Source organism: Amblyomma americanum, chromosome 2, assembly GCF_052857255.1.
Source record: "Amblyomma americanum isolate KBUSLIRL-KWMA chromosome 2, ASM5285725v1, whole genome shotgun sequence".
Classification (NCBI taxonomy): Eukaryota; Metazoa; Arthropoda; class Arachnida; order Ixodida; family Ixodidae; genus Amblyomma; species Amblyomma americanum.
The window spans coordinates 104,654,986-104,672,337 of NC_135498.1; the positions used below are offsets into that span (position 1 = coordinate 104,654,986).

Below are 17,352 nucleotides of genomic sequence, written 5' to 3' on the forward strand. Positions count from 1 at the left end.
CTGTTGTAATGGGTAAGTGCAGTTATTTTACGCCGCGGATCGTGGCCAGTGTTACCAACTGCCGATTTTCTTTTCAATTGTGTCTTTATATGATCAGCGTGAAAGCAATACACATACCGTATTTATGCGGGTAAGGGCCGCACTCGTGTAGGCACCAAATATAGCGTCAGGATGTCCGGGTTATTAAAGTAGTTTCGCTTTCGGTCAAGGGCCGAAAGAACAAGAAATTGAATGCGCAAAAAATGACAGTTCAAAGTGTTTGTCGCACTTTACTAAGCTGAGTTCGCAAGTTTCAACGCAGTTTTTGCGGAACTTACGAACTGGTGATTCCATGCTCATATCGACAAAACTTTTTTTCGAGCCTGTAATGCAGGCAAACTTAAGCATAGGATCTTATTAATAACCAATGAGAATTTACTGCTGCTTATCTAGACTCTAAAAATCACACGAAAGGCCACCTATAGGAGCTGGAATGACCGAATACAGGGTGTGCCACTTAAGACTTGTAAGCAATTTTTAAAAAATTCGCTTCGAGTTAAAGCGCTGCGGCGGAAATCTTCCCTCTTTCGCGCGCGCGCGCGCGCGCGTGTGTGTGTGTGTGTGTGCGTGTGTGCGTGTGTGCGCGTGTGTGCGTGTGTGCGCGCGCGCGCGTGCGTGCGTGCGTGTATATATATATATATATATATATATATATATATATATATATATATATATATATATATATATATATATATATATATATATATATATATATATATATATATATACGCATGCCTGCTCTGCCGTAACAGCGGCAGAGCAGGCATGCGCGTCTACTTACGATTTTTCCTTCACAGGTCACAGTGGCAGAAGCCCAGCGTTTCTGCAGGTCTCCGCGGTTTGGAACCGTAATACCAGCAATACGATTCTGCCTCAATGTTCGCATCCTGGCTGATCATTATACAGCGAACTTAAGATGCTCAATTCTATTTACACGACTACTATGGCTAATGTAACAGTACAGTTAAGTGGCCAATATGCAACTTCAGTTGAGTAACGCTGCAAGCTATGGAGCCATAAGCTCACGTGGGTGACTGTCTGCCTCATACAACTAGGCAACTCTCTGGTGTTGCAGTACTGTTGTGCAAGGAAGAGAAGACGAAGCACCCAGTGGCGCATGACGAAGCTCTCACACAAGGCACATAGAAGTCATTGCATTGGTCACACCTATTCTTTGGCTTGCTGCCGCATAACACTAGTTTTTACCAATGAGAGCAACAAGTGTCTGCAGCCGAAGTCGCACGCGATGCCGCAGCCTGAATAGCCAGCTTGACACTGCTCGGCACAGAGTAGCCTCCTCACTGAACGCAGTATTGCTGTTGGGCCAAAAGCCAGACAAGGAGTAGTCATTAAGAAGACAGCAGCACTACAGCTTGCTAAAATCATTTTATTTCAGAAGAACACTCTTCTGCTTGTCTTAAATAATTTCTCTCGGCCTAGCGCACGTACGTCGCACATGTCACCAACTTCTGTCTCTCAAGCATTCATCTCTCGCTCGCTCTCTCAACTTTCGCCAGACGCACGAGACGCACCTTCCTCCTGTTGCTTGCATGCCATGCAGCACATGGAACACGAACGACGAAAAGGGAAACGTCAACAGGAAAAAAAGGCGACAACATCGTAAACGAGTAGAAAAAAAAAAAGGAACATCGAGGAAGACAACTTTAGACTGACAACAAGTGCAAGAGCAGGGAAGCTACAACAGCTGAAAACATTTGTATGGCACATTTTTCTTTTCTTTCTACTAGGAAAAAAGAAAAGGTGGGCACAGAAACGAGCGCTCCAGTTAGAAAGACAGCAACAATGCATGTCAATATGTACTTGTCACCAGTGCAAAAATGAAAAAAAAAAAAAAGCATGGGACGAAATGAAGGTAATGAGAGTGACAGGGAAGATATAAGCAATGACTTCATCTATGGGCAGTGTTTGCTATTAAGGGCCACCTTGTAAACAATAAGCAAGCTATGCTTCGGCTGAAGTGGGAAAGCAAGCCAAGAAGCTCACCGAGTAATGAAATGGGATAAATCAAGACAATTATGCATGTCTATTGTTCATTCCTTTCACTTCAATTAGTTTCTATACCACCTGCATTACCTCACTGCATGCTACAGGTAAGCAGTTGTCAGTGGTCACCTATTCTTGGCACCTGAAGGTGAGGCATAAAAACCAAGCAGAATTCTGCAACCAGCTGTTTCTAAGTATGCTTACATAAACAGTACACAGTTCAGGCATATTAAAAAAAAAAAAGGCAGAAATCACCTGCTTCGGTCTTTCACATTCAAAGCCTTGCCAGCAGACAATTACGATGTGCTTATTAAGATAACACTGCATTATTCATGTTTGGTGTCCTGTATCATGGTTAAAGTACAGCTCTATGCTTACTTTAGGTGCTTTCAAATGATATACTTGTACAATAGGCATCAATCTTGTGACTTGGAGCATCATCCTTACTAAATGCCTTAGACAAGACATAAGAGACAAAATGTGGACAAATATTTCTGAGAGCCATCAATTCACTCAAGAAGGCTTGCAGAGCCTCTGAATAATTCCGAAAGGCATACAATAAGTGTTGCACACATTTTTGCTACGAAATAATAAATCATAAGACTGAGCACAATTCTTAACTGATGACTGTAGCATTCCAGCAAGGGGGCTGTCATTAGCACAATGTGTCCGGTCCAGAAAATTCCTCTGTGCAGGACTTTCTTTTTGTTAAAAATACAACTGCCCGTGCAAAGGCAGAGCATCAAAAATTCTCAGCAGCATAACAGTCAATTTCTCTAGACAGGCTGCACTGTTATGATGCAGCATAGAATGGTAGTTACATGTTTTACACAGCTAAGGAAGAAGAAAGACACAATAGGGGTAATATACTAATAATATAGAATTGAGATGGATGCACCTAGGAAGAAAATGATGCTCAATAGTGTTTATAAATGTACTGCTTATAATTACTGCCCTTGGTTATTGGAAACGTGCAAGATTGGCCTTCTTTACCATTGTTTAAAAAAAAAAATACACAGGCACAAACACCAGTATCTACATGTTTCTTGACAGTAGGCCCCTTTCATGAGTAAGGCAAAAGGGACCCCTGAACATCCATATTGATGTGTTGTGTAGAGATTACATTATGCACCTGCAGCAAAATGAGGACCACCTAAACTGCTTCTCATTCAGTAGTAAACTGAGCCCCAAGTGTAAACGCTGGCTTTAGAACATGTAAGAGCAGCCCATAATGCATTAGAATAGCCACACACAGAGTGTTAAGCAAAGCTCATTATGTCATTAAGGTCCTTGTCTCAGGCACTTATGAAACCTCATGACATTCAGAAAACATCTGCAGCTAAACCACGACTTAAAAAAAAAAATACACTTGCATCAAAGTGTGCACCCTGCTTTAGTACTTTGCACAATTTCCATTATTGGCACCAACCAATATTTTGGTTCATTGGACCAAAGCTTAAGTGTAAATAAAAGAGACTAGCTCAGAAGCGTTGGCAGGCACCAATACTGTTCCTGACCAGTGCTACATAGACAAGAGCACTGGGAGCATTGAATTAAGGACAACCTAGCAAGTATAGCGGGCAAAGTGCCTGAGACAAGAGTCCCTTTATATTGACCGATTTGTTCATAGGCAGTTAAAAGCATTGTCACATATTATGCACCTGCATTGCACTTGAAGACATTGACTGAGCATGTAAGGAGTTCTGAAGACTCGAATTTACAAGGGGTGCTCAAAAAGTAAGGCAAAAGATTCTCTGAAATTTCAATTACAAGGTGACAGCTGTTGCTTCGAAAGGGCAGCTAATAGATGCCTCAGGCCTAAGGTACATTCACAATATTGAGTTGCAGTTGTCGTGCACCTCACCACTGTAAACGTGCCTTCACAGCTTCAAAGAGAATAGACCTTCAATAAGGCCATGTCATGCAGCATTTCATGGCTTAAAATCGCTGCTCGAAATGTGTGGGTGTGTTTGGAGCAAAGCACTGATAAAGTCGCTCAAAGTGGAGCAGGACGAAGAGAAGGGAGATATAAGGCTTGTTTGAGGTGGGGAGGGAGAGGGTGGCGGGGCACCAAGCACCCTGACTGAATGCCACCAACATGTCTGTCCAGCCGGACAGGGAGAAAAGTGGTCACGAGCAAGCAACATCTACTCTCAACATGCACAAACGAAAATAACACACGCTCATTTCTCTTCTGTACAGCGGTGGTGGAGGCGGGGGACACACACAACGCGCACACGCACACACACACACACATCCAGGGGAGCTAACAAAGAAGCGCAAACAAGTCTACGTCGCCATCGTTGGGAGAATTTTACAATGTCCACCACACCTACCAGCGCAAGTATTTTTGGGAAATAAGGGCATGGAACAAGAGAATGGGCAAAAAAATTTGGGTAAAGGGAAAAGGGTGGGAAACGGGAAAGATGAGGTGTGCACACATGCACACGCAACAAAGAAAAACGGTTTGCGGGGGTGAGGATCATCACATGGTGTTGTACAGCGGGTTTGCATGCCTTTGCCGCACGGTCAGTTTGCTCAGTGGGTGAGTTTTGCCCTGCTGCTTGCGCACTTTACGCTGGAGACCGCCAGGCAAGGTTGTCGCATTGGCACCGACAGGCGCAGGTGCCGGCATGGTAGCAATGAGTGCCACGGTGGGGGTGCCCGTGACCAGCGACGACGGCAGCTGCGAAGGCGGGAGTTCGCCGGCCCGCGGCGCCCTCGCGAGCAAAGCTGTTATGCTGCGTGTTGCCGACAGCCTCCGGAGTCTGTCAGCGTCGAGGCTCGCACACCTGCTCGGTGTGGGAGGGGCTGGCGCAGCAGCAGGCACCGGAGGTGGCTCAGGCCCAGGTCGGCCCTCCGAAAAGGCGCGGCCTCCACGGAAGGGCGGACCACAGCAGTGCCGCTCGCAGACTGGGGAGTTAGGCGTACTCGCGCTGGCGCCGCCACCGTTGCCGTTGTTGGGTGGCTCGTGGCCGCCGTCGACGGTGCTCCTTTCAACAATGACCAGCCTTTCGGTGATGCCAGATGGCTTGGTCTTGCCGTTGCGCGCCTTGGCCTCGAGCTCTTTGGTCAGCCGCTTGACTACGCCGACCGCAGACTCGTCATCCACAGGTTGCTGATCTGCGGTGCTGAGGGGTGGAGAGTCGCCGCCGGTGGCCGGAGCACTGGGAAGCATGGTGCTGCCCAGTTCCTTGATAAGTCGCGCTTGCTCTTTCTTGGAGCGCCCCGTGCTGTCTCCAACAGGGGGCTTCCGGTCGGCACTGGCTGCTACAGGGGCCACTGGTGTGGTGCCACCTCGTAGTGGCTGCAACCCTTCCAACACTGCTCGCTGCTGCCGGACAATGCCCACTTGGGGCACTTCGCTCAGTTCTAGCGCAAGGGTGATGTCCGGTTCGACGTGTTCCACGCCTTGACAGGAGCCACGTGTTGGTGAGTAGGTTTCCGGCGGTGTCTTGGGGCAGGGGATGAAGTGCATGGCGTTCGAGATGACCTGGCGCGTCTCGCAGAGGACCTCGTTGACAGCTTCCATCACTGAGGGTGTGCTCATGCTGTGCCTGATTTCGGGACCGGGTGCGAACGCGGGCAGAGGCTGAGCTTCACTGACGCGCGAGCCAGGAATTTTGGGTGGGCTTCGGCCGCTCATGCATGGTGGGACTGTCGCTGCAGGAAGGGCAAGGGACCTGGGCCTGTGCTCACAGCGCAGGCTTTGCGAACGCAGTATCTGCCTGCTGGGAGAGGAAGAAGCATCCGGCAGCTGTTCAGGAGGGGTTGAAGGTGTGGAGCGCGTCTGTGACGGGAAGGCGCCGCCTTCGAGGCACAGTGCGCGTGCAAAGCTCTTTTCTTCGAGACTGGGTTTCGTCTTGCGAAGCTTGCAGCGTGTCAGCAGCGATCCAGCGCGGTCCGCTGGCACACCGGCATGCTCTTCGAGGCGCTCAGACTTCTTTCCGTCAACCTGGAGCTCGGCGACCAGCGGTGACACAACTGTTGCGGCATCCCTTCGCGTCTCCGACGTCGCAATGCTGCTTTGGCTCTTGGAGTCCTCGCCAAAGCCCACCTGGAGCTTGCAGATCTCTGCCAGCGGTCGCGCAGTGCAGGTAATACCAGTGCCATCAGCGTCGCAGTGTGGTGGCAGGGTATGATGGCGGCCCGCTGGACGGCAGGCCGCCTGACTAGTGGGTGCCACCATGAGGGCGACATCTGTCGCCGACCTCTGCAGTGTGACGCCCCCGGGCGAGGTGGGCACTCTGTCTTCAATGCTTCGCCTTAGGACATAGGAGAACGTAGCATCCTTCGGTGTCGTGGGGGGCACAGCTTCTGCTGCCATGGGCGGCTCCGGCTCTCTGTCGGAGTCCCCTCCGCCCAGTGTCCAGGCAGGAGGCGAAGACTTCACTATCACAGCCGTGTGCTTTGGGGTCAGCGGCTTGGTTTGGGACGCCACGGGCTGCACGTCTCGCAGCAGCTCCAGCGACGAGGACTCACCACCGCCACAGGTTGGTAAGCAGCTGTACACGTTCACGGGACTCTCTTCGGCAGCACCGGTTTTTGCAGGACCTCCCAGAAACGCCAGTGGCGGCTTGCTTAACCGCATTGCTGCCGGCACCGCGTCTGTCGTGCTGCTCCGGATAACTTCTGTCTTCGCTACCGGCTTCGCTCCGCCCGGTTTCGGGGCCCCCGCCTGCGATTCCAGCTCGCAGATGCGGTCCTTAACCGAGGCAACGCGGCGCAGGCCGGGGTCTTCATCGGCAATGGTGGCGACAGCGGGTGGGCACTTCGGTGGTGCCAGTGGAGCGGCAGCGGTAAGGTTTGCTTTCACTCCGTTGGCTGCAGCATTCTTTGCGTTCTTCTCCTGTTCAGCAGCATGGACCTGCTGAAGCGTTGTTGATGCTGTGTTCATGGTGTTAAGGGGTGGTATGGTGTAGCACAAAGGGTCTGTGCCATATCTGGGTCGACCCGTTCGCCTTCTAGAGGGTTTTGGCCTTCCAAGAGCGATGGCTGCAGGGAAAAAGAAATACACAAAAGTTTGGCTCAGCCCGGAAAGCCCACGTAGAGACAAAAAAGCAGAAAGGAAAATGATATCAGGATCTAAATTGCAGCTGTGCAATACTTCCTTCCAGAGAAGGCAGATTTGGGTTAAGTTTGGTGAGATAAGTTTTCTAGCATAAGTTTTGTGCTAAAGTAGTGCACTTCGATTTCACTGTTTGTATCATCATAAAATCCAGGACAGACATTCTTGTACTTCATGTGCTCGCCAGTGCAAGTATTGGTAGAAGACAGACTGGAATGAGGTCTTTTCAAGAGAAGAAAGCAATAAAATCGCTCTAATCTTTGAACACCCAAGACAAAGAAACACAGCTCCAATGATTCACTTTGTAGCTGGCTCCTTGCAACCATGAGGCATAAAACACAATGTGAGCAGTGCACCCTTTCCTTGAAAAATATACGCCTAACAGAAATAAGAAATATGCTCCTGCATTTACATCCAAAGAAACACGAGGAAATTATTGAGATCAGGCAATAAAATAACATATACAAAGACTTCACTTGAAACCTCAATGATATCAAATGGGCAAAGATAAGTAGCGAGGCCAAATCTTTTCAATAAAATTAAAGTGATAAGATGCTAAGTTTAGAACACAATTCAATGCAAGTTAAGCTAAAATAATAAAATTCAACTGTTCTTTGGAATTATCTTAGGTAATTATTATGAGTCTTAGGTTGATACAACAGTAACATCGTTTGATACTCAACCCTAGATTCCTGATAGAGTAGCCTCTTCATGATAAGCAACTATATCAAACATTTTATCTCAGCTCTTTCCATACTTCTAAAAAATGAGCGATTCTGAGTGTTTTAAAATAAAAATTATTTATTCAAAAAGTGCTAAACGCACTGCTCATTGTAATCTATCAAACTAGTTTGTTGATCATACTTCCAAACAAAAAAAAAAGCCAGAGTTGTGTATGCAAAACTTTTAGAAAATTTATCAGTTAAATATGCTGGTAGCACAAAAAAGAAGCAAAACAAAATAATTAAAACATAAAACGTTGCACATGTTCTTAACTGCCAATCTAGCAATTTTCAGCTGCATACATAATGCACTTTTTCAGCTGTGTACATAATACACTGAACTTTTCGTGGCCTTTCAAGTTAGGCAGTACTACGACTGCTAGGCCACTAGAGAAAGCAGTCGCGTGAGGACAGGAAGTGGAGGTAGACGTGGGATATGCTGCACATTGTTCCCTGTTCCATTTGTTCTTTTTTATAGCAGAACTAGCAGCCGAGATTTTTTCCATCTTTTTCGGTTGGCAGTAATAAAAAACAAAAAGAACACTGAAAAAGCCCTAAACAGGGGCGTGGCCTTCCTTGACAAGAAGATAATAAAAATCTGCTGGAGCATTTGGTAAAATATCTTGGCAGTAAGTTGCAAAGACCCTAAAGCACCAAATAAAACCACTCTCATAGTTTACAAACCGAGCGCACTGCATAAAATACAACATCAATAGTAAAATGAAACACATGCAAGCACGCGCTCGTGCACGATCAAGTCGGCGTCCGCACACAAAAAGTCATCCATTTTAACAGCGTCTGACCCCATTACATCGACACTGCGAAGCGCGTCCCATGCTTCGGTTAGTGGCTGCAGATCGTCACCACTGGCAGGAACACTCTCCTCCGGTTCTGCCAAGGTGTGCTGACCAGCTGCGAAACCAGCGTGCCTGAAGTAGTTCTGGACAAGGGTGGCCGAAGTAGTAATCCACGCCCTGGCAAGCATCTCTAGCGCCATGAAAAGATCAATTTCCGTCGGTCGCTTCATTTCGATGTTCAACAACATCTGTCGGATTAGTCTTCCCCGGTATGCGGACTTGACACTCTTAATAACCCCTTGGTCAAGAGGCTGGATAACAGATGTGCAGCTCGGAGGAAAAAAAATCAAGCAGAAGCTTGTCAGGACAACGTCTTCGATGTGGTGGGCACTGCAGTTTTCCAAAAAAAGGCAGACGGATCTGCCCTGCTTCCGCATATCCGCATCAAAGGCTTCCAGCCAGCTCGAGAATATTGCGCGCATCATCAAAGCTTTCTAGTTAGCAGTGTAAATGACCGGAAGCCTGGCTACCTTTAATGCACCGTGGCATCTTGCTCCGGCCGATCAGAAGGAGGGGACGCTTGTCGGATCCGTCCATGTTTGAGCACAAAAGAACGGTCACCCGCTTTTTGCTCAGCTTGCCGCCATGGCATATTTGTCCCTTCAGGTCGAGCGTTTTTGATGGCAACATTTCGTAGAAAAAGCCAGTTTCATCGGCATTATAAATTTCGGAGGGCTCGTATTCGTCCATTTTGCTTTCGTAACTTCCCTGCATTCAGGACGATGCTGCTTCAGCATCGACGCTCACAGACTGCCCCAACAACACCCTAGCGAGGGTGTAATGCCGTGCTTTAAATCGGCTTAGCCATCCGGCGCTTGCCTTAACATTGTTGTGCCCCAGAATGCACGCGAAGTCAATCGCCTTCTGCTGCTGAAGGCTTCCAGACAAAGGCATCTTGTTTGCTCTCTTGTCGAGGAACCACTGGAATATGGCTTTGTCGACGTCTTTGTAGACCGGCGTTGCTAAAGTCTTGTTCTGTGAGTGCGCGCCATTCTGAAGTGCCACCATGATGCTGTTCTTGGACTTCAGAATCGTAGAAAGTGAGCAGCATGGGATACTGAATTCCTCCGCAATGTCCGACTTCTTTCTGCCTTTGCAACTTCGGTGATGGTTGCAGACTTTTCCTGCAGCGTCAAAAACTTGCGCTTTTTAACAGGAGGCGGCATATTCCCGAAAGGACAAAAAAAAAAAAACACTGAACACAGGCAAGTTACAGGCGAATTCAGCGTGCATGAGGCGGATAGCGAGATAGTGTGGCCAGCGTGCACGAGACGTGGTAGCGAAAAGAAAAAGAAAGGTTTGTTGCTTTGCCGGTTACGTTGGCCGGCAGTGTCGTCCCGTGAAACATCACATGCGTGTGTAGTTGCCAACAGACTAGCTATCACCGTTGCTATCATCGTCATTACCAAGCCGACAGAAAGTAAGGAGCAATGGCCGCGCCGGTGCTTGTTGGCAGAGAATGGCCCCGACTTGTTGGATGAGTGTGCTGCTGCAGTTTTGCTACTTCTCTGTCCCCACCGGCTGATGTGCCGAAAAAATGTTACAGATCACTACCTCAAACTTTCGTTAATGCGGGACTGCTTTTTAAAAACTCTGCTTTGTTGAGAGGGGGCAAATGCATTGAACTCTATGGAAGTTCGCCAGGGACATCAGAATTTTTCGTTGTCACGAGAATTTCGTTCTTGAGGGTTATCGTTACTAAGGGGTTCAAATAAATAAAATGTTGTTTTTTTTTTATTTCTAACCTATTTTGCACAGTCTTCTGTATTTGACCCCACTTACGCAATGCCTCCCCGGAGGCCTGTAAGGTATCTGTAAATAAATAAATAAAGAACTGTATATCGAATTCTAAGGGAATCGGAAAATAGTTCGATACAGTGAAAATTTAATATATAGATAGAGGCTTAAACCACACTCGAGATCATGACAAATTGTGGCTTACCAATCACAAGAGTCATGTACGACAAAGTCCAGGCACGCAAAAGAAAGCACTTTATTTCAAGGAAAAAAAATTGGCAATTTTCAACTGCTTTTTGCTGTGAGTATTGAAGTTGAAAACTCTAGTGTTGATCCTCTCAAGACTGTCCAGGTGTGACAGACTGGTACTTTCCATTTCGCCGCAGCAACGCCGAATGAGGCTGAATGCTGACGCCAGGTCAGCGGCTATGTACAGGCGCATCCCTTCCGGAACACGGTTGTGCTCGTCGTCGCTAGTATCACCTTCTTGGGTGCCAGCTATTCCGGCCACAATGTCCTCATCAGCAAGGTCAGCTACAGCCTGAACTTCGCTGTCAGCATTGACAAAGTCCTCAACAGTAAGTTCTGAAGGGATGACGCTGGGAAAATAGGACATGTCGCGAAATGCGTTCTCCAAGCATTCATCGTTGTTATCCAAAGCTTCAGGACATTCATCTCCAGCCACTTCAAGGCCTGCCTTGCCGAAACGGTTGGCTACCGTGGCCTGTTTTATGTCATTCCAAGCACTGGTAATCATCTGGATGGCGCCGAGCAAGTCAATCTTGAGATCAGTTCCCATGCAGAGGTCTACGAGGAGCTGCTGAACAAGTCGCCTTCTGTAGCCTACCTTGAAAGCCTTTATGATATCCTGGTCCATGGGCTGCAGTCTCGCTATGCTGTTAGACGAGAGAAACTTGACTTCAATATTGTGCAGCTAGCAAGTCATTTCATGGGCCGAGCAATTGTCTTACAGAAGGCATACTTGGCGGCCTGACCTGCCCATCTCAGCACCCAAGCCTGACGCCATTCAACAAAAAGTTGGTGTGCCATCCAGCCGTAGCGGTTGGGAAGCTGCTTGCAATTCTTGAATCAGCGCGGTGACGTGCTCTTTCCAATAATAAATAGACACAGCTTGCATCAGCCATCCATGTTTGCCGCAAGCAGAACCGTCACACGTACTTTGCTCATTTTCGTGCCGTGACATGAGCTCCCACGGAGATCGGGTGTCTTATTCGGCAGCATTTTGCAAAAGAGACCAGTCTCGTCTGCATTAAAGACTTCAGCGGGTGAAAACTTTGCAGAGATACTAGGTCACTCCTCTGAAAGCCACTGTTTCATCTCCTGCTTCCTGGTAGCCCCACGTTCGCCTGAAATGGCTTTTCCCACAATGCCATGGCGCTTTTCAAACCGTTGCAGCCACCCAGTGCCACCGCAAAAATTTTCTTCGCGAAGAGCTGTGGCAAACCATTTGGCATTCTCCACTGACATGGGGCCATCCACAAGGATGTTTTTCACTCGGACTTCGAGAAACGATGCATACAACACCTTCTCAACTTTGTCGAAAGCAGCAGGGCGTACACGACATGCTCCTAAGCGACTTTGCTCACCTGCTTTGAGCGTGATGTCCTGCTTGTTTTTCAGCAGCGTGCTTAGAGTGCTCCGCAGAATGCCGATTGCGTATGCCACGGAGCACTTCTTTTCGCCATTCTCGATGCGTCACGTCACCTCAAGCCTTCTAACGAAGTACAGATTCTTTCTCTTTTTTACGTCCGTAAGCTCATTAGAAGACAGCAGTCAGGCACGCTACAACTGGCACATTGAAACAAAGATACGCACAAGAAAAATGCGACAGCCCGTCACTGGCCGACAGAGTTGACTGACGTTGGTCGGGTCGAGGAGTCAGTAGAGTCAGCGAACGTATGACAGAGGCACAAAGGGAAATGAAGGAGAGAAAGAGAACACTCAGCGGAAATGCACCGCTGGTGGTAGTTGTGCCAGTCGTGGGGCACCGCAGGCGCAACCACTTCCTGGCTCTTTCCAGTTCTCTTGTCTGAGTGAGGAGGCGCTGCCCTCTCTTATGAGCGGTTAGACCAGTTTTCTCTCTTTCCCGAGGAGGCACAGCTTGCAAACGTCACCGCTTGCCTCCGTGCCGTGCGTTGTGCGACTGGAGATGTGAGCGTCTTTGGGGGAAGCACACCTACCAGGGGCCCCGTGTGGCGTTCGAAATAACGAACGGCCGGCAAAACTGGAGCTCGATATGCTACGCAACTGTCCTACACTTTTACATAGTATTTTCAAGAGGTTAATCTTTGTGTTCGATATGGCCAATAATTCGAAATATACGGTTTCGAGATATCCGGGTTCGACTGTACTGCTCAAAAAAAAAGAAAGAAAAAAGAAAGAAGACAGCATAAGAACCGACAGAAATGCTCGGTGTAGCCTTTCGCCTTTGAGGAGCGCGCGGCAAAACGAACGCCATGATCGGCAGCCACTGGACTATGTCCGGTTCAAGTTTCATTTTTCGAGTCGCCTCCTTACGTTGGAAAATGAAAAAAAACAAAACTGAAGCCGAAGAAATGATGTTATAGAAGCAAACTAGATAATGCAGCTTGTTCAGGAGCACTGTCTTGAATTTTTGGCAGCAGGATCAAAGCATCGGTTATATATGACTGATGGAGAGAGTTAAGAGAAGGCACTGGTTCTGAAATGAAAATTTTTGTTATTAAAGATATCGTAATTAAATTAGGTGTCTATATGTATATCTTCTTCCTGTTTTCAGAAGCCAATTTTTTTCAGTATATCTCAATTAGCTTCCAAATTACAGGACAATAACAAACTTATTAGTTAATTTCTTATAGGCCATTAAGACACTTTCCCTCAACATTTTTTTCGCTGCAATTGCAACGGTGCTTAAGTCACAGATCTGCAATCTGAAAACTATGCTATTTATGTTGTTGTTGAGGTACATCATATAAAAATGTTCAGTTATGTCCGAGTGCCATAATTATGCAATATAATTATGCGACATTAGTGTTCACAAAATTTGGTACGTTCGACTAAGCCATAAAAAAAAAATAGCATAGCTCCATAGTCTAGTTCTTTCTGAATAAAATGGTATAAGATTAACTGAAATTGCACCAAAAATACATAATGAAAATTTGTGTAAATCTAGTCATGTTGGCAAGAAAACAAAGCTGAGAAAATTGAATTTGAAGTGCATGCGTCAGCTATTCTGAAGTCGTTGCAGTGGCCTCAGAGAATGGCTGAATGCAGACGCTCCAAGATTTTGCAATAGTGAGTAATAGCAAGATGTAGAGGACAGCACAAGCTTTCGAACAAAACTGAGATGGCTGCCATCAAGGAAGTGGTTGCGGGAAGTGATTGGCCTGAAGTTCTGCCGCATTTAGCTCTGAAATCGCCATTTCCGCACTTCAGAAGCATGAAATAAATTTATTTTAGTAGTTGGAGGTTGAATTAGACCTTGAAACTCTGTAGGCAGGTACTTTAGAGTGTATTGGACCCGAATACGCTATTTTTTCAAAATTGGAAATTTTCGTACTTTTTTTACCATTTCAAGAGCTGTGCCTCCCTTTAAAGTGAAGCAAGGTATATGAGAATTGAAACTCTACTACACCTACCACGTTGCAAGGTACAACCTTCCAACTAGATGTCACCTGCAGTGGTGAAACTGACAGCATGCTTTTTGTAGTAGCTTTTGAAGCAGAAGAAACTTGGCATTCCACCCTCACTACAAACATGCATTTGCGGCTGCGACGTTTAAGCAGGTCAAGAGTTTTTGTTTTTCGTTAAGCTTGACATGCGAACACATTTGCCGCACATACTGAAAGAATGAAAATGGCAAAAAAATGTCTCTTACAGTGCATTGGGCTGGGCATGCCGTCCGAGTTGTTGTTGCTGTTGTTGGCAGCGAAGAAAGCATCCGAGGCGAGGTCATCCGGAGACCATGACTTTGGTCGGCTCACGCTACCAGGGACCAGTAGGCTGGAGCCGCTGCTGCTGTTGTTACTGGCTCTCAAGGGACTGCTGCCATCTGTCATTGAGCCGCATACCCCAGTGACACTTCCCATGTTCAGCGCCTGTGATACCGTTGCTCGGTAGTCGCGCCGGCCTCCGCTGCGGTCAGGCTGCTCATCCTTGAGGTTTGTCTCAGACTTAGAACGCCAGATACTGTTGTGCCTCTGCTTGCTGCAAGACAAAGATAGACAATGCTCTTTATCAAAGGGCAAAAGAACAGATTTACCGGTGCGTTTAAAACCACCAACATGCTACTCTGTAGTAGGAAGGGGGCTAGAGGAGAGAAAAGACATCAAATTTCGATGTAACCTTGTCACATTCTGACATAGAAGCTCTTTCAAAGGGAGGCAATGCAGGGAATAAGAAAACAAGTTCACAGCTTTATACTAGTTCAAAAGAGAGGGCAAAAAGGATCCAATATGATTTGCAGTGTCAGTGGTGTATGAGCAGCGTGCGGACTTCGGGGTGGAGAGGCTGGATGGAAGGAGTGGTTGACTTGTCCTCTGCTCTCAGCTGCTAACATTGGACGCAGAGCTCCAAGCCTCCCACCCACCCATCAACAGTGTCAAACAAGGGTGCAAAGGACAAATTATGTTTGCAGTGGGTGGAGACAAAGCACGGACTGTTTTTGGCACCCAATAACAGGCAACGAAACAGCACGCACCTTGCATGCAGGATGCCCTGGTAGGTCTCGAGCTGTTTGAGGAATCCCGAATTTGGCTTTATGCAGCTCCGGCGGGTCTTGACAAAGTCGAGAGCCTGCCGCAAGTCCCAGCCATAGGCCTTCATCACGTACGCTATGACGACAGAGGCCGAGCGGCTGATGCCCATCTTGCAGTGTACCAGGACTTTGGAGCCCTGCTCTCTGTTGGGATTGGCAAGGGTGCGCTTTTTTAGGACTTGGGGCTCATCTATCTGTTTCACTCTGCAATGTTTTGCATTGCAGTGCTAACTAGTACCTCTGCTAAGAATGTCAATGCAAGGGTTCAAAAAACACAGGCCAAATCGTATAATCCAGTCAAATACGAAACTGCATTGAACAGTGCAGTGCATGCTGCTCATTTTTTTTCATGACACAGATTCACAAATGAACCTTGACTGATGAAAAAACATGTTGTGACAGACCAACGAGAGAACTCAAACACATAAGTCAGCCCAGGCACCACATAATCAAACACAATTCCCAATGCTTTAATGTGCACCTGCACCATCAAGCAAAACAAGTTTGATCAAACAACTGTCTTTTATGACCCAAACCTTTATCTTCACATAGACGCCAGACAGAATGTACAAAGGTGCGAGACAAAAAAAGAACAAAGCTTACTTGGCTTGCGCTATATACTTGTAGGTCTTATCCCAGTGTTTGAGCATTTCTGTTGTCTCATCATCATAGACACGAATGTTGAAGTAGTCAAAGAGACCTGGGTAGAAGTTGTCGATTTCCCGTGTCACGTTGAGGATATGACCCACCCTGCATAAGAAATGTAATGAAGGGCTGAAAATAACACCGTCAAAAATGATACTTTCTCTAGTTTTTGGACATTTGCAATCACAGTCAATAACAGGAGGTTGGATTATAAACAAGGCTTCAATGGTTACCTGGCCAGACACTAAGCAGCAATAACTAGTAGTACTCCATTTCCAAAGATTATTGACACTTGATAACCTAATTTTATGCAGCTTTCTCAGGCTAAGCTTTGTACATCTGACGTATTTATTTGCTGCAGATGTTCACAAGTTTTAAGTTCTGCAGATTGCTGAAGACCCACTTTAAAATCCATGTCAAATGCAATTTCACCAGCCCATTCCAGTGGATGATTTTTTGCTAAGGAATCTGTCCTGTTACAAAGTAAAATGCACCATTTATAGGCAGTTTATCATTTCGTCCCAATGATGTCATGCCTGAATATTGGAAAGAACAAAATGTAAATACCAGGCCATTTCTCCTGAAGTCTACAGCTTTGAGTGAAGTTTTGGCTTTTTAGGTAGTACAGTTATGCAAAGTCCACTTCTCAACTTCTAAGCAGCAATTTCTTCACCGGATTCAAATTTCTTGGTTAAATTATGACCTGCAGGCTAGGCAAAAGCGTGTGGGCTGTAGGAGCTGCCCTATTCTATGCAGCACAGCTGGTTTAATAGAGAAAGGCTCAGCAGTTTGTTGAGAGCAGGTCATATCTCTCAGACCCAGCACCAAAACTCGTGACAATAAATGCGTATAAACAGGGTGCCATTTCATCTCATAGCTAACTACACTATGGTGGGGAAATGCCACTTACCCCTTGTCTTTGAGCTCCTCGAGATTTGAGGCATTCCATTCGGAGCCAAGGTAGAGGTACTCGAGGATCTCAGTGGCTGCATCCATTTGACCCAGAATGGTGAGCATCTCCTGGTCGATGAAAGACTTGAACTGCTGCAGACTCATGTCCAGCTCCTCCTCCAGCCGAGACCGCATCTGAGCAAGCATACAAACAAACGCACGCAGCTGTGTAAAGGCTGCTCCACACATCATTACCTTAACTCACGACTCACAATGTACGCTGCAGAACTGCACTGACAGGAAAGCTTCAAAGACACTGGATGAAGACATGCCCATTAATCACCGGAGCATGAGGCTGAATATGCAAGCTCCCTCCACAGACCAGTGTGGTAAGCAAAACATTTCTTTGCTGGCAGCAAGGTGCAGCAAGTGTTCTTGTTGCACAAAGAAAGGAAGTGGCTCATCAGCAGAAACTGACCTCCTGTGTATGTGCAGTATGAAGAGGCAAGACCAAAACTGGCGTATTTGGCTATGGGCAAATGCCCTTTGATGTAATGTTTGCAAACAAGGAGAGCTTTACTAAGTTCAGACAGAGGCAAGAAAGAATGCGCCCCTGGCTGAACTAGGTTATGG

General features: G+C 46.9%; 1 protein-coding gene across 5 annotated transcripts in view; it reads right to left on the minus strand.

Moving 5' to 3' along the window:
* Positions 1-1,406: 1,406 nt before the first annotated feature.
* Positions 1,407-17,352, minus strand: part of ssh (Protein phosphatase Slingshot) — a 264,185-nt gene continuing 248,239 nt past the window's right edge. For all 5 annotated transcript variants that reach the window (XM_077655066.1, XM_077655064.1, XM_077655063.1 and 2 more), the window contains 5 exons: positions 16,739-16,914; positions 15,787-15,933; positions 15,127-15,327; positions 14,305-14,633; positions 1,407-7,038 (listed from right to left, as the gene is read on the minus strand). In XM_077655066.1, coding sequence (XP_077511192.1) covers positions 4,529-7,038; positions 14,305-14,633; positions 15,127-15,327; positions 15,787-15,933; positions 16,739-16,914 — 3,363 coding nt within the window. In that variant the 3' untranslated portion in view covers positions 1,407-4,528. The remainder of the gene's footprint in view (positions 7,039-14,304; positions 14,634-15,126; positions 15,328-15,786; positions 15,934-16,738; positions 16,915-17,352) is intronic.